Raw genomic sequence first — 21,764 nt, 5'->3', positions numbered from 1 at the left:
TATTTGTCCAAACAACCGTACCTTTATCCGTACCAGGCATTCCAACAAACTGGAAAGTGAAGGAACAAAGCAGTCTAACATTTTTCCATGAGTTCTATTAAAGGTGAATAGCTTCTGAGTATTGGGTTATGATGGACGTTTGAAATGGATTTCTGCATCTTTTCCTCCCAGTAGCTGTTGAAGAGAGCATGAAAGATACCTCAGAGCCAACAGGGTCTCCCGCACCGGTCATTCAGCATAGCTCTTTGGTGCCAAGCCCCTCGGCGAGCCACAATGGCCTGAGCTCCAGAGTGGCGGCTGAAGCCATGGCGATGTCGGTGCTGGCGGGATTGGGTCAGCAGCAAAGGGTCGAGAGCGGACCCTCTCATATTATCATGGCTGCACATTCGCATTCAGCCGCCAGATGATGAGCACCCACCCACCCAACCACCTACGGAGCCATCATGGTGTGGGCTGGAGCTCAGTAGCAGCCTTCTGGGAATGGACTGAGACTTAAGAGAGAGCTTCCTCTTCACGTTGCCATAGACTACGAGGGGTGGACTCCATCCCTTTACTCTTCCTTGCCCCCATTTGCCTGCCAGCAACCAGACTCTTGGCTTGACTGCTGCACTGCAAGTTGAGTGTCCCACGGATTGTCCTTTATGGACACGTACCACTCCTCCATCTCTGTCACAACAGATATCAAACCTTGTCTAATGTTTTCAACCAGCGATAGCTCCTTGGCTTCAGCCATGCAGCCCCTTGGCTCCAAAGATGCAGGAACACGTAGCCAAAAATTTTTGTCGTGCTTTCAAAAGACGGTGATCGCAACTTGAAAATCTTACCTCACGTACGCCCGACCCCCCCAAGACAACACATAAACAGTGTGTCAACAAACGGCTGTTGACAGCTCTTTGCTTTCCCCTGATAGGTTAGCGTCTTTTCATCTGTCCTTGGTACTTTACGTCCAATTGGCACATTGGCCAAGATCAATACAGCCAAGCAACAAAACGATGCTCTGTCCAGGACGACACAAGCAGTAAGCGATGCTTCCACACCTTCAACAACGGTTTTACTAGGGATGGAACTGCAATTTCTTACTTCTCAGGATGGTTGCACATTCTTTGCTGCTTGGAAATGTCCTAACAAACCAAACCATTGCCATGTAACACATTTCTCCCCTTCCTTCTGAGGAGAACGTTAGTGGTGAACAATCTACACTACAGGACACATACCAGCGGTTCTGATAGCTTTGCCTTCCAACCACATTAGTGCCTCCTATTTCCACCATCGGATGTTTTTCTAGAAATCAATGCTAGTCCTTCTCCATGTGTGGGTTTTCCTTTTGGCTGCTTTTTGCTCATGTTCAGTTGTCCAGGGTTTGACCACAGCCAGACAATGTCACGACTGATTGTAGCTTAGTTTTTACACCGCTTCCCCTTCTTGACGCAACCCTGGAAGTGAGCCCATGCCTTGCCATGAAAGGTCTACCAGGATACCACCAGGGATTTAAGGGCATGTTTCATGCACTAAAATCGTCTAAGCTGATGGTTCTGTTGTATTTGTGTTCAGTATACCTTTCGTTCTGTGTCTGTCAGATAACTAATTATTGCTGTTTTCTGTAAAAGTTGCATTACATTCAACCACTCTCATCGTGGACTGAACATCTCGAACTTCAGTCCCATAGCTGGTCCAGCTTTTAGCTTTTCCTTCTTGGCTGATGCTACATTTGCTTGTATCAATTTTGTTCTCATCTTCATTTCTAGTGTGCGCGTGTGTGTGCGCGTGTGTGTGTGCTATTTTCAGCACTAACCTTCTACACATAACACTTGTAAGGAGATTTGATCTCCTTTTATCATTGGACTTTAATTTGGTCTTTTAGTCTAACTTATTCCCAATAGCGTCCTAATTTGACATGTAGCTGTAGTGACCAGATCAATTTATCGAAGACTGCAATGTTACAGTTGCACATGTATTTTTTTAACACTCCTGTTGTGGACTGGTTTCAGAAAACATCTTTGTATTGTAAATATCTGTATATCTTTATATCTAAATATTTACTTTTTCATGCATGTCCAAGTGGAATAATAAGTGCTGCGGTTTCAATTAAACTATCTTCATGAGTGTTTTACTTTTTGATGAACATACTGGATGTACTCTCTTGGTCAACTATGAAAAGTTCTCAAATGACAACACAGATCAAATAAAATCTCCCATGAAGAAATAACAGGTTTTGGAATGTTGCTTAAAGTAGGGGAGTACGGACCTGCCAACATGTACACATTTGGTGTACTCACCATAGTACAGACCTGCCAACATGTACACATTTGGTGTACTCACCATAGTATAGACCTGCCAACATGTACACATTTGGTGTACTCACCATAGTACATATCTGCCAACATGTACACATTTGTTGTACTCAACATAGTACAGACCTGCCAACATGTACACATTTGGTGTACTCAACATAGTATAGACCTGCCAACATGTACACATTTGGTGTACTCAACATAGTATAGGCCTGCCAACAAGTACACATTTGGTGTACTCACCATAGTAGAGACCTGACAACATGTACACATTTGGTGTACTCACCATAGTAGAGACCTGCCAACATGTACACATTTGGTGTAGTCAACATAGTACAGACCTGCCAACATGTACACATTTGGTGTACTCAACAAGAGCTACCAACATGTACACATTTGGTGTACTCAACATAGTACAGACCTGCCAACATGTACACATTTAGTGTACTCAACATAGTACAGACCTGCCAACATGTTCACAATTAGTGTGCTCACCATAGTACAGACCTGTCAACATGTACACATTTAGTGTACTTAACATAGTACAGAGCTGCCAACATGTACACAATTAGTGTACTCAACATAGTACAGACCTGCCAACATTGACACAATTAGTGTGTTCACCATAATACAGACCTGCCAACATGTACATATTTAGTGTACTTAACATAGTACAGACCTGCCAACATGTACACATTTAGTGTACTCACCATAGTACAGACCTGCCAACATGTACACATTTAGTGTACTCACCATAGTACAGACCTCCCAACATGTGCACATTTAGTGTACACAACATAGTACAGACCTGCCAACATGTACACATTTGGTGTACTCACCATAGTACAGACCTGCCAACATGTACACATTTGGTGTACTCAACATAGTACAGACCTGCCAACATGTACACATTTGGTGTACTCAATATAGTACAGACCTGCCAACATGTACACATTTGGTGTACTCAACAAGAGCTACCAACATGTACACATTTGGTGTATTCAACATAGTACAGACGTGCCAACATGTACACATTTAGTGTACTCAACATAGTACAGACCTGCCAACATGTACACATTTAGTGTACTCAACATAGTATAGACCTGCCAACATGTACATATTTAGTGTACACACCATAGTACAGACCTGCCAACATGTACACATTTGGTGTACTCAACATAGTATAGGCCTGCCAACATTTAGTGTACTCAACTTAGTCCAGACCTGCCAACATGTACACATTTGGTGTACTCACCATAGTAGAGACCTGCCAACATGTACACATTTGGTGTACTCAACATAGTACAGACCTGCCAACATGTACACATTTAGTGTACTCAACATAGTACAGACCTGCCAACATGTACACATTTAGTGTACTCAACAAGAGCTACCAACATGTACACATTTAGTGTACTCAACAAGAGCTACCAACATGTACACATTTAGTGTACTCAACATAGTACAGAGCTGCCAACATGTACACATTTGGTGTACTCAAGATAGTTCAGACGTGCCAACATGTACACATTTATTGTACTCAACATAGCACAGACCTGCCAACATGTACACATTTAGTCTACTCAACATAGTACAGACCTGCCAACATGTACACATTTGGTGTACTCAACATAGTACAGACCTGCCAACATTTGGTGTACTCACCATAGTAGAGACCTGCCAACATGTACACATTTGATGTACTCACCATTGTACAGACCTGCCAACATGTACACATTTGGTGTACTCAACATAGTACAGACCTGCCAACATGTACACATTTGGTGTACTCAACATAGTACAGACCTGCCAACATGTACACATTTGGTGTACTCAACATAGTACAGACCTGCCAACATGTACACATTTGGTGTACTCAACAAGAGCTACCAACATGTACACATTTAGTGTACTCAACATAGTACAGACCTGCCAACATGTACACATTTAGTGTACACAACATAGTACAGACCTGCCAACATGTACACATTTGGTGTACTCAACATAGTAGAGACCTGCCAACATGTACACATTTGGTGTACTCAACATAGTACAGACCTGCCAACATGTACACATTTGGTGTACTCACCATAGTAGAGACCTGCCAACATGTACACATTTGGTGTACTCAACATAGTACAGACCTGCCAACATGTACACATTTAGTGTACTCAACATAGTACAGACCTGCCAACATGTACACATTTAGTGTACTCAACAAGAGCTACCAACATGTACACATTTAGTGTACTCAACATAGTACAGAGCTGCCAACATGTACACATTTGGTGTACTCAAGATAGTACAGACGTGCCAACATATACACATTTATTGTACTCAACATAGTACAGACCTGCCAACATGTTCACAATTAGTGTGCTCACCATAGTACAGACCTGTCAACATGTACACATTTGGTGTACTCAACATAGTACAGACCTGCCAACATGTACACATTTGGTGTACTCAACAAGAGCTACCAACATGTACACAATTAGTGTACTCAACATAGTACAGACCTGCCAACATGTACACATTTAGTGTACACAACATAGTACAGACCTGCCAACATGTACACATTTAGTCCACTCAACATAGTACAGACCTGCCAACATGTACATATTTTGTAGTTAAACACAAATGAAACGCCAATGGCAACATATCTGCTTGGTACCTTTAACAGCGATACACAAGTGAACATACAGAATGAACCCAAATGGCTCCCTTGGCTTTATTGCAAGTGCTTCAACATAGCAATAGCAGATAGCAATAGTAAAATAGCAATAGCAGATAGCAATAGTAACATAGCAATACCAGATAGCAATAGCAACATAGCAATAGCAGATAGCAATAGCAGATAGCAATAGTAAAATAGCAATAGCAGATAGCAATAGTAACATAGCAATACCAGATAGCAATAGCAATAGCAGATAGCAATAGTAAAATAGCAATAGCAGATAGCAATAGTAACATAGCAATACCAGATAGCAATAGCAACATAGCAATAGCAGATAGCAATACCAGATAGCAATAGCAACATAGCAATAGCTTGTTTAACACAGGTAAGGTTTACAAAATGATGATTTCAATTTACAGAAGCTAGTGACACGTGACACCATCCTTGATAGATTGAGCTAGCATGCTAAGAGAAGGAGGCTAATACACTTTCATTCAGTCTTCACTCAACAAAGCACAGCACCAGAAAGAGCGGCAACAATCTGACAACATTTGTAGGTCAGAAAAGTGGAAAAAGCATAATAATCCCTTTAAAGTATGGTCAAATGAAGCATTGGGGCAAACTAAAGGCACAATGCTAACGACAGAAGACTGATGATATATTATATCGATATCTTCCTCAGACAAGTAAAATGTCTGCATTGCGTGCTGGAACACTTTGCTAATTACTGACCAAAGACACCAGATCATTGAGTTAACAAAATTGGGCGGGGGGGGTCAGACTGTACATTTGCTACAAGCACACTATTTTACGCTTACTAAACAGTCTACCTGGAATTGTTAGTTATCTGCCAAAGGGTGACACGATCTGCGATCTGCTGTATGTATGGAGTCCCTTTTTTCAGTAGCACATTAAACATCAGACCTCACCAATAACAATGTTAGTTTTTCGTTTTGTTTACTGACTAAAGTCAGGTAACCTCACTTTTAATTCACTGGTGACGGGGTGGCCAGCGAGGGTGGGGCGTAAGGCCCACTGAGTCCCACAGAGGGTGTCCTATTACAAAGCTAACAGGTCAATCTGGCAAATGAATACAAAACACCAGGGGGAAAAAGGGGGAAACGTTGACAAATACAAAGCACTGTTTTTTATTTTCCAAGAAAAAGTCAGTGATTTTATTTTAATATGACACGCTCATGTTCCCAGAGCATCGGCCTTTTTACTTACACGACCCGGACGGTACTGAACACACTAGTCAAATGCAGAGCATTCAGCCACCCATCCTGCTTGGTTGCTCCTAGTTGGATGACTAAGGGGTTGTTATCCGCCCACACCACACAGCGATACCCCCCATAAGTAGTCTTTCCACTCTTCAGCCATGGCCCACTTCATAGCTAACATCTCCAGTTTCATTGAGCTATAGTTCTTCTCCGCTGCCTGCAGACTCCGACTGGCATACCCAACAGGCCTCGCCCGTCCCCCCTGCTCCTGCGATAGCACCGCGCCAAGGCCAAAATGACTGGCATTGACCTCCAGGATAAATGGCAGAGAAAAATCAGCAAATGTGTTGGCGCACTCACCAAACGGAACTTTCACTTGTTGAAGCTAGCTTCCCACTATGCAAACCAGGAGTCTCCCGGCGCCGACGTTTTTCCTCTGTGCCGGTTGGACCCGGCCAGCTCTGCAACTAGCCAGACGGGAGAAGCCATCCACAAACGTCCGATAGTAGCTGACAAAGCCAATGAAGGATCTAAACAATATCACACAACTCAACATCAGGCTCAACCACGGACCAGCATCAAGAATACACTGAACAGGTACTCCTGTCAACTCATCTGTAACCTGGGGACATATGGGGACAAAGGGCAACCAACCCCTCCTGTACTTCCTCTACCTGGGAAGCCCGTGAGCCTAAGCCATTCCCTCCCAGTTTCCGTCAGCTGGGAACTGGTGGCGGCTTCTACCAGAGGGGGCTGCATACCAACAGCCTACAACCAACAGTGTAGCACATAATGTGGGTACAGAAGGAAAGTTCATCCTGCCAGAGCCTACTCTACCCTCATATTCCCACCTGAAGGCCTCAGCCCTAACATGCAGCATCGTAGAGGTAGGTTTAGCATGAACCAAACGCTTGAACTCCCTTCACAAGTCCGTGTTAAGAACATTTTTCAACGAACCGGTCACGTACCAATACAGCTGAGTTAGTCATCCTACAAGGAAAATTGGCAGCAACCTTATCCATGAAACACAACTGTGCATGTGAAAATTCTTGTGGAGTTCCACCCTCCTGCTGACGGCCACAAAAGAACAGTTCTTGAAGAGACATACGGCTCTTGGCACCCATACAATTCTTTTAAAATACCAAACCCGGTCAGCACAAGGCCTGAATCTGACTTCATCACCAGCTTCGCCCTCTAAATGGTCAAAGATGGAAGCGGCTTGATCAGCCAGTCCAACATATCCGACCCGCATACTAGTGTGGACCTCCTCCTGCCATGAGTTCCTAGCAGATGGGGCACTTCCCATGCCTTGGCAGGTACACCTTGCGTTCTGCCGTCCCAGAGTTGGGTGTCACCCCCAAACTGGAAAGACCACAACAAACCCACCCAAGGCATCCCACTGGAAAAGTAGCATTGTGAGCATCGACCCTGTGGCACAACGAGTACGAGTTTTAGGGGGTGAAAACATCAGTGTCTTAGGGGGGGAAAACATCAGTGGCTCACAGAAAGATAAAAATATAAACCTGTCAGCCACGACTAACTGAATGTAGTATTCACCACCGTGGAGGTGCAGCAATAGAAGGATGAATCCAGAGTTTTTGATTTTTCCATAGATGGTTGACCCAAACCCCAAATCAATAGAGTGGAATCTGCCAGTCTTGCTAACTAATGCTAACTAGTGCTAACTTGTGCTCCAACACAATAGCAATGAACTAGTGTGGCATCAACACTTAGTACACACTGTAACAGTGCCAAGTAAATCACAGAAAGTATCACAGTATATTTCTAATACAGGCACGTCAAATGAAGCCGATTCCTTTAAAAAGTGAATGATTCAATAAATAAAAAGACAAAAAAAGAGGTCACCCCCCCAATGGTAAACCTGTCAGAGTCACTGTCATGATCGGTCACGAGAGCTTTGCGGTTCAACCCCAGGATGCAGAGAACAGGACCAAATGTAGGTAAAAATATTTATTTTGGGGAAAAATTGCAGCAGCAGGAAAAAAGGCAACTCAGGAAGCAGACGGACAAACAATAATGATCCCACGCGGGGAGAAGCACACACCTGAACAAAATACACAGGACATATTAGGGACAGGTGTGGGTGATAAAGACAACCAAGGCAGACACAGCAAAACAGGAAGTCAAATACAAAATAAGAGTGTCCAGAACGGAAACCAAAGCCCAACAAGGTAACTCAAACAAACTGTCACACGGGAACTCACACAGGGCGTGACAGTCACACCAAAATATGGAAGACAGAGAAGAAGGAAGCAAGTACAGCGGCTTTTATTCATGCGTACTGTTTCCATTTAAAACTAGGCCTTTTATTTCTGTATAGCAGAAATGCTATACACATGCGGCCCACCAAGCGTTTGAATCCGGCCTGCCAGTTGCTTTTAAGTAATTCAACTTTTAACATACAAACTGGCAACATGAATTGCAAGTCGGATGTCTTATTTAGAAAAAAACAACAAAACTGTCAAATTAAACAACATAGTTTGATGTGGTCTGATGCTTGGAGAGCTCCTGAAAAAAAGGGACATGAGAACATACAGCTGATAGCATAACACTTTTACACATAACATTAGACAAATCATTCAAGGAAAAGTATAGGCATAAAATATTGTGTGTGTTGCATGTATAATGCATAATTAGGTAGAAAAAACATGAATAAGTTGCACTGGAGTATAAGTCGCATTTTTTGCGGGTAATTTATTTTACTAACTACTTGACCAAAACAGACATTACGTCCTCTTGGAAGGCAGGTTCTAACAATAAAGAATAGAGAACAGGCTGAATAGGTGTAAGATATGCTAACACAATGCTTATTCAGCTACACCAAAAATAAACATGAACAGGAAAGGTGTCCAGTGTTTATGTAACATTAACACTATTTTCATTCATAAGTCGCTCTGGAGTATAAGTCGCAGGAACAGCCAACCTATGAAAAAAAGTGCGACTTATAGTCCGGAAAATACGGTATGTTCTGGCTCCCCGGACAATTTTGCTAATGTGGCCCACAAGTCAAAATATTTGCCCACCCCTGAAGTACAGTGTTTCTATTTAAAATAAGGCCTTTTATTCATGTATAGTGTTTCTATTTAAAATAAGGCCTTTTATTCATGTATAGTGTTTCTATTTAAAATAAGGCCTTTTATTCATGTATAGTGTTTCTATTTAAAATAAGGCCTTTTCTTCATGTATAGTGTTTATTAAAAATAAGGCCTTTTCTTCATGTATAGTGTTTATTAAAAATAAGGCCTTTTATTCATGTATAGTGTTTATTAAAAATAAGGCCTTTTATTCATGTATAGTGTTTCTATTAAAAATAAGGCCTTTTATTCATGTATAGTGTTTCTATTTAAAATAAGGCCTTTTATTCATGTATAGTGTTTCTATTAAAAATAAGGCCTTTTATTCATGTATAGTGTTTCTATTTAAAATAAGGCCTTTTATTCATGTATAGTGTTTCTATTTAAAATAAGGCCTTTTATTCATGTATAGTGTTTCTATTAAAAATAAGGCCTTTTATTCATGTACAATCCAGCATGGACAGGTGTTGTAGAAAAAGGATGGACATGAGTTTTACACAGGTATTAACTTATTTATTAATTATCTTTCATCTCTACTTTGTATATACCATGATATATTAATGATATTCAAAGTGTTTTTGTTTTATTTACATTTATTATTTTACATTTACACCCAATTCGATCTTATTTTTTTCAACGTTTTTTTCCCCTTAATCAATGTATGTATTGCTGTACAATCCCTATTCTTTTCTCTACTAATCATAAAGTGATGACACCCCAACAGAGGGCGTTTATAAGGATAAGGACAGGGGTTGGGATTAAATAACATTTGCTTCTTCCTTCTCCTTTTTGCACTTGTTGAATTTGTGATGTTCCTCAATGCAACTTGTCAAGCATGTCCAAAACAAATAAACCATGACCATGAGCAGGTAGTGCACATGTCATATGTCCATAACATGCTGTGTGCGGCTGTTATTGAATCGCTATTCGCATCTGCGCCACCAGGGGCGCCACAGTTTCTTGCTCCTTTGGGCTTGGATGCAAGGCACAGGCGAGGTAAGTGCAGTCACGTGACCGCCCTTCGTTTCTTCCATTATGGCGGAGCGGCCAGTCGTGCGGATGGACTGTCTCTCTCACTTGGCTGCTTGTTTTGTGTCTTGAGGAAGGGCCCTTCATCTCCCCTCTGCCGTAGCTTTTCCCACGTTGAACCCGCGTCTTCTTTACAAGCCTGCTCGTATTTTTTGGGCCAAGTCATGGCAGACCGCGGTGTGGATTTGTCAGTCCTACCCAAGGAGGTTCGAGACCAATTGGCTGAGTTGGACCTGGAGCTGTCTGAAGGTAAATGTTGTGAATTCTGGGCTCGTTGTGATATATATATATATACATATATATATATATATATATGTATATACATATATGTATTTATGTCTTCGTGTCAAGATGACTCCCTCCTTGTTGTCTGCTTTAGTGTCCACAGTGTACAGTGAAGTGAATGGTAGCACGAGGCGGCACCTAGCTTATTGTCAGCTAGAACAGGATAACAGGATGTAGAAGCCAAACAAGCTAGCAGTGCATGACAGGCAGCTTTGACACAAGTGGGCTCCTATTGCCTTCTCCCCTAAAACCTTTAGCTTTGTATCAGAAATTAAGTTTCAGCTATTTACCACGTATGTGCTGTATCTTGCTGGCAAGGCTGTGCGTGTACGTGTGCGTGACAGCAATGGCCAGAGGCAAGGCCCTCTTGTCAGGACATGACTCCTGTCATCTTGCTGGTCTTCATTCAGATGGTGGGAATAGCAGCTAGCCAATAGGGGGTGGTGCGTATTCATTGTGGGGGGGGGGGGGGGGGGGGGGGGTCATACCTGGGGCCTGTACCTATACTACAATGAAGTTGGAGTTATTTTCCGGCTTAACCAAGCCAAACATTGAAAGTGAGGGATGAGTGGTACTACGAAGCCGGGTACAAACCTGATGAATGCAGTTAGGATTCTCTTGCTCCAAGCACATTAAGGGGACGAGATTATGAGCAGACGACCAATCACAAAGACAGCGTCATCACTCGGGAAGAACAATCTATGATTGCACTTTGTATGGAATCTTGCCCATCATCCATAATCCTTATGGGACATCAATACTCACTCTTTATGTGTGTTTTAAAGATGTAAAAACGCATAAAAAGAGGCCGCTTGTTAATGTATGTCAGGGGTCGGCAACCTTTACTATGAAAAGAGCCATTTTACCCCCTTGGCCACTGAAGAGAAATAGCCTGGAGCTGCAAAACATAGGTTTAGAAGAAGGTCTTGTCTAGGAAGAGAATAGAAGAAATAGAAGTGCTGGTACTTTTACAATCAGTAACTGTTGCATTTGTTCACTCCCTGCCTTTCTGATATAATTTTTTGTTATTTTTATTTTGTATGTATGTATGTATGTATTTATTTTTTGCCACATACGAAGTACAAGGTGATATGGCCATCCAATGACATAATGGGTACCATAGTAACCGTCAATATAGTGATATATATAGCACATCATGACTGGTTCAAGACTCTTCATCCTTGGATTTAGCAAACATCTGTTGAATGATGAATTTCCTGTATAGTGTGTTCTTCTTCTTGCTAGCATTAGTAAAGCCTTTTGTCATCCATGGATGGTTGTTTTTCTTTTGCTTCTTTGACTTTTCTCTCCAGTAGTAGTAGTAGTAGTAGTAGTAGTAAGCCCTTTATTCTTGTCACTTATACAGGAGTACAAGCGAAATTGTGCAATCATCCGTCCATACATATACGTACAACATACTATGCAGTGAGACAAGGGGTGACAGGACGGGATGATTGGGCGATGTAGGGGGGGAAAAAGGGGGGACAACATGAGGAGAGGGGAGGGGAAAAAAAACAACAACTCCAACCTAGACTCTTAAATGAAGGAGTACAGTGTGGAACTGTAAAAAAAAAAAAAAACCTCGGCATACAAGTAAAAGACATTGTTCACACACATAGACACAAGGCCAGTGCCACGAAGGGAAAATAGCCGATATGAGCAGTGGCCAGCCCGGCTACCTGCAGCCACTTACGGCGGTCCCCCGTCATGTACATTGCTGTACATTGTATCTATAAAATCCTCAATTACCTTGTTTTTGTGTGGATTCAGCAGATCGATATTGAAATCTCCAAATATGAAAATAGTTTTTTGATTGTTGGAAAGGTTGTTTTGATCCAATCTTCAAACTTTTTTATCCTTGAGTGTGGCGTTCTGTATAAACAACTTATGAACACGTTTTTGCTTTGTTCTTTACAGATTTCACAGATTTTTCGTGTCATACTGGTGATGTTTAAGCCGTTTTCCATTTTCAAGTTAGAGTAATCTTAGTATTGTTCCAGATCCGCCATATTTTTGACAACGAGCACGCTGGCTTCCGGTCCTCCAATTAACTAGATGAAAATGTTGCCGTTGGCACTCTAAGTAGCTTGAATATTTCCCTGCTTCTTCAGGTCACATGCTTTCTTCGCCATTTCAGCTTTGCATTTGGTCAGGTGGTCATGTGATGTTTGTACCTTTCAGCTAGGGTACGTTTTCAACTTTTGATTAGCCTCTAACAGTTAAACTTAGTTGAAATATTGAAATAGGAAACATGACCTCCAAGTGCATGCAATATACGTGCTTGAAAATATAGTTTAGTTTGTGGGTGTGAAAACCAGGAATGCTGCTGAATGCTTCATCTTTAAAAGTGCCTACCATTGGAATTAGGGAGCTGTTGATGTAGTTGGAGGCTAATATGTACAGCTGTTACCAACACCGCTTTAATGGCAACCTTGGCAATTCAGTCCCATGGTGATTGGAGGAGTTTCATTCAGCCAACGCCAGGCTGAGGTTAAATACGTGTCGTGTTGTGTGTGTGCGCTCTCTCCGAGCACGCACGCACGCACGCACACACACACACACACACACACACACACACACACACACACACACACACACACACACACACACACACTCACAGAACCAATTGGAGCAGCCGTGTATGCTATCAGTGTGATGTGTTTGCGTGGTGGAGGCGGGGGGTGGGGGGGTGCGCGTCTCACTGTGAAGGAGCAGTCATCACATCAATGCTAGATAAAACTTAAACTACGACAGAAATATTTTGCACATGGTTGAATATTTATTCCTTTTAAAGTTGATAATGCTGTTTAAATGTATGTTTAAGAAAGCTGAATCCTACTGTGTTTACATTTCAATAGGGAATATATGTTTAAACTTGAGACCTGTAATATTTATCATTGTCATGTTTTCATGTAAAAGCAGTATCGACCACAAATATCGGCCCAAGCTAAATCGGCCATTGGCTAAGGGCGATGGAAAAAATATCGGCATCGGCTCGAAAAAAACACATGTCGATCCCTAGTTCTAATCCATGTCGTCCAATGTATTTTTCAGCTCCTGAATTATTTTGTCTTTCTCCCTATAATCTTTTTTGATGGTGATATGACTCTCCTGTAATTCTTTATACAGTGCATCCGGAAAGTATTCACAGCGCTTCACTTTTTCCACATTTTGTCATGTTACAGCCTCATTCCAAATTGTATTAATTTAATCTCTTACCTCAAAATTCTACACAAAATACTCCATTATGACAATGTGAAAACAGTTTTTTTTTGACTTTTTTTGAATTTATTAAAAATAGAAAACTAAGAAATCACATTTACATAAGTATTCACAGCCTTTGCCATGAAGCTCAAAATTGAGCTCAGGTACATCTTTTTTCCACTGATCATCCTTGAGATCTTTCTACAGCATTGGAGTCCACCTACAGTAAATTCAGTTGATTGGACATGATTTGGAAAGGCACACACCTGTCTATATAAGGTCCCACAGTTGACTGTGCATGTCAGAGCACAAACACCAAGCATGAAGTCAAAAGAACTGTCTGTAGACCTGCGAGACAGGATTGTCTTGAGGCACAAATCTGGGGAAGGATACAGAAAAATTTCTGCTGCTTTGAAGGTCCCAATGAGCACAGTGGCCTCCAAGGCCCCGATGGTCACTCTGTCAGAGCTCCAGCGTTCCTCTGTGGGGAGAGGAGAGCCTTCCAGAAGGACAACCATCTCTGCAGCAATCCACCAATCAGGCCTGTATGGTAGAGTGGCCAGATGAAAGCCACTCCTTAGTAAAAGGAACATGGCAGCCCGTCTGGAATTTGCCAAAAAGCACCTGAATGACTCTCAGACCATGAGAAACAAAATTCTCTGGTCTGATGAGACAAAGATTGAACTCTTTGGTGTGAATGTCAGGCGCCATGTTTGGAGGAAACCAGGCACTGCTCATCACCAGGCCAATACCATCCCTACAGTGAAGCATGGTGGTGGCAGCATCATGCTGTGGGGATGTTTTTCAGCAACAGGAACTGGTAGACTAGTCAGGATAGAAGGAAAAATGAATGCAGCAATATATAGCGATATCCTGGATGAAAACCTGCTCCAGAGCGCTCTTGTCCTGCTGAAAAATGAACCTTCGCCCCAGCCTGAGGTCAACGACCCGAAGCACACAGCCAAGATCTCAAAAGATTGGCTTCAGAACCACTCTGTGAATGTCCTGGATGGGCCCAGCCAGAGTCCAGACTTGAATCCGATCGAACATCTCTGGAGAGATCTGAAAATGGCTGTGCACAGACGTCTCCCATCCAACCTGATGGAGCTTGAGACTTATTGCAAAGAAGAATGGGCAAAACTGCCTAAAGATAGGTGTGCTAAACTTGTGGGATCATATTCAAAAAGACTTGAGGCTGTAATTGCTGCCAAAAGTGGATCAACAAAGTATTAAGCAAAGGCTGTGAATACTTATGTAAATGTGATTTTTTTGTTTTCTATTTTTAATAAATTCAAAACATGTCAAAAAACCTTTTTTCACATTGTCATAATGGAGTATTTTGTGTAGAATTTTGAGGTAAGAGATTAATTTAATACAGTTTGGAATGAGGCTGTAACATGACAAAATGTAGAAAAAGTGAAGCGCTGTGAATACTTTCCGGATGCACTGTATGCCACTTTCAAATCTGTCATCTTCTGCATTGGGGTTTGAACATGCTGATTCACCTGTTCCATCTTCTGCCCCGTTTTATCCAACGACAGAACCACCTTTTCCACTTCCTACCCCGTTTTTTACCCAACGTCAAAACCACCTTTTCCACTTCATCTCCCTTTTTCCGTGCCAATGTCATTGTCAATTGTCAATGTGATCCGTCCTCCGGGTTATGTAATCCACCTTACATAGCAGCTTTGACAGCAACTCTTGTGTGCTACTCTCCGTTAGCGGTTGCATCATCAGGTGGTTGCGATCACTTTCAGTGGGAATCGGTGGCGGATCTTTTAAGGATTCGTCCGTGTCTATAATTGTGTCTGGAGCGCTTCGGCTCGAGCCACATGAGCTCACAGGTACACCTTCATCTGAGGTACTTGGGCTGGGAAGTTCACTAATTTGTCCGCAGGGTGAACCCTTACCCTGGGATCTAGGCACGGTTGTGGTTGTGTCAACACCGTCCATCCATTAGCCTGTTAGCTTGCCTTTACAACTGTCTTTGTTTTTTAATATTTGTTGTTCTAGCGAATATTGTCTCTCACCATTCGATGTTACAGCCCGGGATGTCCCCACAAAGGTTCCGAGATGTTATGGAGGCTAAAAGCAGCCACAAGCCACGCTAGTGGTGAGTTCAGACCTCGCTTGTCCTAAATTAAGTTGCAGGGTTCTCAGCGGAGTAATTCGACGTGCTGACACGAGTAATGGTCAGGAATTTGGTCAGGAACAAAAATATAAGAACTCCGGTAGCAATGTCAGAGTTCATGCCGTGCATGTCCGTCCTTGTCATCAGGAAGTGACGATATCAATATATGTAATATATACACTACCGCTCAAAAGTTGAAAAGTGGAAATGTTTTTGTTTTCTATGGAAACATACATGAGATTGGTTTGAATAGGAAATATAGCAAATGAACAGGGCATGGTGAAATTGTCAGAGTTAGAAATAATAATTTAAATGGAAATGATGAATGTGTACTTCAGACTTTGCTTTCATCAAAAAAGCCACCTTTTGCAGCAATTCCAGCCTGGCAGACCTTAGGCATTCTAGCTGGCAATTTTTCAAGGTAATCTGATGAGATTTCACCCCATGCTTCCTGTAGCATCTCCCACAAGATGCATTGGCTTGATGGAGTCTTTGTCCGTACCTTATGGTCAAGCTGCTCAGCCTTTCATCAACACGGAAACGGCAGGCGCCCTGATATTATGATATTGTTTTTTTAAACGGCTTCCAGAGTGGGAAAATGAGAAAACGCTAGCTTGTCGTCTCCATGTACTTCCTGAAAAGAATGTCACCGCCCCATCACATGACCTTAAGTGACAAGCCGACAAAATATCGGAATACTTTGATTAACATGACTGACCAATTCTGTTTTTGTCTGATACAGTAATCCCTTCTTTAGAATGCTTAATTGGTTCCAGGCCCAACTGAGTTAACTACATTTTCGTGAAGTAGCTGACAAGAAATATCACCCTATAGCAGGGTAGTAGAGTGCGACTAATTCACTTGCATATGCGGCTAGAAAGTAGACTGTGTGACGCTCGGTGATGCCTGAACCCTACAAGCTTGCTTGCCTAGCTCGCTAGAGCTAACGAGCTATCTTATCAGATGGATACTGCAGCATTGCAGGGAAGATGAATATTCATTGTGACGTAAATGCTGACCCATTCATGCCCTAAAATCCTTTTTTTTTCTTTTGTATGCATTGCAACTCTGCCCTAAATTCCTGTGCGGTGCGCTTTAAAAATAAGCATTTGTTAACACGACCCTCCTCTCTATGAAATTTGTAAACCAGAGATGTCCAAAGTGTGGCCAGGGGGCCATTTGTGGACCACCTTTTGTATCGGCACATTATGTGTGTGTATTTTTTTTTTTTAGAAAAGTTCAACATTAGTATGCGAATCAAAATATCTGGTGTGGTGACTCCGTGTTCAGAAAAAAACAAAACAAACAAACAACATTAAAATGGTCGACTCACTTGGCACAAGTGTGCTATCAATTCAAACTTATTTTAAAATTGAACTAAAGTAAATGTCCATACATTTAGTGTAATTTCATACTTTCAGTGAAAATGTTCCCATTGAAAATTAATGGGCAATTTAAATGACGCCCTCTGTTGGTGAAAAGTCACTTAAAGTTCACTGAACTTTGTGGCTTCGACAGTAGCCACGTTTACATGAGGAGTTTTTCCTCTTTCCGAATGACTTTTCCGCTATAATCAAACAGAATAGTCAATGGGGCATGCCCAGTAAAACGTAAACATCAACATCATGTGATACCGACTTCCCCAAGTTTTTCTTTCACTTGTTGGAATAACTCTGTATTGCCAGTTTTTCCTTCATCCAGTCTTGAAATTTAGTTTGGATCAAAAACAATGCTTCCGCAGCAGTCCAGTGCCGATTGCTGGCCTCCATTTTTAAAACTGAAGAACGTCTGGAGCTGCGTGTTACGTCGTATCTGAGCATGGAAACAGGAACAGATCAAATTTAATCTTGCTAATATTTTATCATTAAACTCGAGACATGTTTTATATAGATACATATTTTCTTTTTTAATAAAACTGGACTTGTGAATGGCATATAGAAGGGCTTAGATTCTGTTCCACAGATGGTGGTAATGCACACGAAAGCTGCTTGCCAACCGCCAATAAACAACAACAGAAGAAGAAGAAGAACATGATGAAGCACAACTTTGACAACTTTCCATTTGAGTGGGTACAAGATTCCTCAATTGGATTGGGGAAAGGACTATTCCACCCCTGTGAATCCCATCATATATTCATTCGGATTGACACTTTTCTTTCAGAATGAGGTGTATACAAAGGTTACATTCTTTCCGTTTGGGCAAATAAACCAAATGCAATTGGAATATTTGAGTCCATGTATATGTGGCTACTCATGGCGTGGCTTGGTTGATAAAGTACGTGCTTCCCAACCCAAACGTACATAGTTCAATTCCCACCTCTGCATTCATCGTGTTGTATAGAGTTAGATATGAGAAGTCACCTATCAACTGGTTGGGACCATGGCTTAACTGACGAGACACCGGATTTCTTGATAACATTAATTTGTTACATTAACTTTAATTACAACCATCAAACTGACTTGTGAAAAGTCTACGTAGTCTTCTAGTATCTGTGAATGCTTGGTTTGTAATATTGAGGTCCTAAGATCAAGTCCAGAGGTACCAAACCACTTTCAATGATACTGTAAAAAATGCCAATACATCACATGAATTCACTGTAATTTAATAACTGCCACCTATCAACAATTTAGGAGCCATGGTTGAATGCCATACTCTATAGCAGGGGTGCTCATTAAGTCGATCGCGATCTACCGGTCGATCGCGGAGGTGGTACTGGTCGATCGCTGGTCGATCGCGGCGTGACATTAAAAAAATATCATCCTCGCATCAATGCCGTCACTTGATTGATATACAGGGCAGCCATTCAGATGACAACTGAATGTTGCCCTTCGGGCGACCAATCAAATCAAACAACGTCTCTAAGTGCAGCAGAACTTACGATGTCAGCCTATCATCCATCCCCGTTACTTGATTGACATACAGGACAACCAGTCAGATGACAACTGAATTTTGACCTCATGCGTAAACAGCGATGCAAAGTGCTAAGCTAGTCGGCGAATTGCGTCAGATTTTAAGCCCTCGCTAAAGTTTATGGTCACTAAAATGAGTGAAGGAGCTGGACCAAGTAAAAAGGCAAAAACGTATAACTTCCATATGGAATGGGAGGTGGACTTTTTTTTCACAATGTCTTTTTCGAAGTGCGTTTGCCTCATATGCCATTCTACCATCGCAGTACCAAAGAAGGGAAATGTGGAGTAATGTGGAGGTAATTACAAAAAATGTTAATTGTTAATTATGTGTGTTTTGCAATATTGGCTCATTTGGTTATGTAAGGTACATCAACATACATTGTACGTACAAATAATCCTCAATACATTTGAAAATAAATAGATGTTTTGCATTTTTGTAGTGGGTAGATCATTTTGACTCGGTCATTTTAAAAGTAGCTCGCATGCTGAAAAAGTGTGAGCACCCCTGCTCTATAGGAACCACAACTCGATACAAAGGGATGACAAATGAGCATAATAGGCCCCCTTTAATAAATTGACGTCCTCCGAAAGAAGTGGGAAATGCCTGTTCCTGTGTTGCTTGGATAAGAACACAGCACTGCCAAATGGCCTCTCAGGAAACAACCCATTTCTGCGAGCCCCCTGTGACCATGGGGACACAATGAGGACCATTCAGCTGATTTGAGCTGCCATGGCCAGGAGCTGTGCTGCTATTTAGTCCGTTCAGCTCAACTCAACTTTTTGTGCAACTTGGAGGATAAAGGTGGGGTTGGTAAGTGGCCATACTGGAGAAGATCAGGTGTTGTGTTGTGGTACCAATGCAGTGGTACACTCTACTTACCCTGAACCAGAAGTAAATGTCATGCCTGGTTCCCCTCTGTGTTGGCACAACTCGTAAGATGTTGGCTAGCAAGTTGTACAAGAAGATAGAGTCACACCCTTTTTTTCTGTTGCAAGGCTGTGGTTTTCGTGACTACCAGAGGAAGGTGAGGGTGATGCTTGACTCGGGAAAGGATGACACACTGATTGCAAAAGTGAAAGTATTTCACATCGAGCTTGGTCAACAGCTTTACAATATGTTGCTGTTCTTCCTAATAGAGCCAGGCAAGGTTGAGGTCGGCTTGAAATTACCGTATTGACCAGAATATGAGATCACCTCAAATTTAAGACAACCCCTGTCCTAGGAAAATATATTTTTTAGGCAAAACCAAAGACAAAATTATTTTTGAATTAGAAGTAAATAGCAGCTAAATGCAGCGCAACAGAATCATCTCCCGGTCAAAGTCCGCTATTACTGATAGTTGAAAACAGCATCTGAAACCAACACTCATTACATTAGCTGATCAGGGCATGCACTGCGGTCTCGCCAAGAAACGCAGCTTTCTGATCATTTTCATTGTTCCCCAATACAAATATTTTTAAAAGTATGATGTGTGTATATACATGTATCACAATATTTTTGGGAAGTATCACGATATGCCGATATAAAATGGAAATTCCAAAGAGTCTTGTATAAAAAGCTACAAAAATGAAGTCATATAATGAAATAGACTTGTCTCAAATGGTAAAGCACACATATTTATTGGTAACAATCTGGCTAACTGTTCTAATGGATGTCAGCCTCTGCACACATTGCTACTAAATCTCCAACCAACTGTAATGGCTGTGCTTTTCATGAAGGAAGATGGAGTCACCCATGCCATTCCAACTGCATATGGAAGATATTTATGACACTCTTGTTTTGGAGATATGGGGCAGACGGCACTCTTAATTTGAAGGACGGTCACAGAAGTGTGTTCCATTTACATCTCAGACAAGTTCAAAATAAATGTGCTTCTCGTATTTTTTTCATTGGGATTACAAACCCAGTTAAAACAACATTGCCACTTGGGTGGACAACATAAAAGTACAATAGCATAGGAAAAAGTAACAAACACAAGGTTATCTTAACTCTGTTTTTAACCAGCATGTTCGGCTGTAAAATGATAAAATACATCTATGATGGGATCGTTTTAAAAATATGGCCATTAAATGGGTCACACTGACTGTGTTTGTAGCTCTGCTAAATTAGCAATTTGCTTGATATTGGGGCTGGGTTAAACAATTATTTTTGTAATCGCTAGTTTTTTGATGCATCGATTAACCTAATTACCCTATTTTTAAATCTGATTTGATTCGATTATCGATTGTCTCCCCATATTTTGACCTATATAGCAATTAATGCTAATTTATCTCCATGAATAAAACACACATGTCTTCTCTTCAATATATTTGTATTAATGAGTTCAAAAATGAATTGTTTTGAACAATACAACAATAAAGTGCACAATGGAATCAAATGATAAATCAAACTTTCTTTCAATAAATAAAACTGCAAAAAACAATCTGAAAGAACATCTTAACATAAAATAAAGAATAACAGCAGCAGTGACAGCTCCATTTTGCACAGGTCACAGACCACGAATCGTTACCTTTTAAGTGTACAGTACTCCAATACTTTTGACATTCTATTGCGAGATCTTTTCTGCTCCCCGACTCGTTGCTACTTGATGCCACGGCCGCCGCCATTTTTTGAATCTGAGTGACAACACATCGACCTGAGTCGTCCCCAGCCCTACCTGATATGCTTTTGAAAGCCACCATCCATGAGGTTGCACAATCAGATAATATAATGCTTCTCAATGATGTTCCACTAGAGAACATTTTAAATCCATTTTGTTCTGTTGAGCAATCTTCTTACTGGTAATAGTTTGCGGCCCAAAGCCTGAGGTGCAGGCAGATGGTTGGATGGCTTTGGCAATGTTATGTGTGAACAGTATGACAGCACATGCAAATGTTTGGAAATGGCTGAAAGTCCTCCAGACCTACTGTAGGCTCAATAATT

At 41.5% G+C, this 21,764-nt stretch overlaps 1 protein-coding gene across 7 annotated transcripts in view; it reads left to right on the top strand.

Moving 5' to 3' along the window:
* The window catches only part of LOC131137619 (disco-interacting protein 2 homolog B-A), an 87,392-nt gene that overhangs the window by 29,343 nt on the left and 36,285 nt on the right, over positions 1-21,764 (top strand). For 2 of the 7 annotated variants that reach the window (XM_058085778.1, XM_058085777.1), the window contains exon 12: positions 172-2,122. The exons of 2 other annotated variants lie outside the window; for them this stretch is intronic. In XM_058085778.1, the coding sequence (XP_057941761.1) occupies positions 172-407 (236 nt within the window). In that variant the 3' untranslated portion in view covers positions 408-2,122. Of the gene's footprint in view, positions 1-171; positions 2,123-10,294; positions 10,562-21,764 lie in introns of those variants that run through there. 3 more of the 7 variants (XM_058085776.1, XM_058085773.1, XM_058085774.1) reach the window with 3 other exon arrangements.

This window comes from Doryrhamphus excisus, chromosome 10, assembly GCF_030265055.1.
Source record: "Doryrhamphus excisus isolate RoL2022-K1 chromosome 10, RoL_Dexc_1.0, whole genome shotgun sequence".
In the NCBI taxonomy this organism is placed as follows: domain Eukaryota; kingdom Metazoa; phylum Chordata; class Actinopteri; order Syngnathiformes; family Syngnathidae; genus Doryrhamphus; species Doryrhamphus excisus.
Note: the sequence above shows the minus strand (reverse complement) of the source record. Positions and strands in the feature narration are given on the sequence as shown.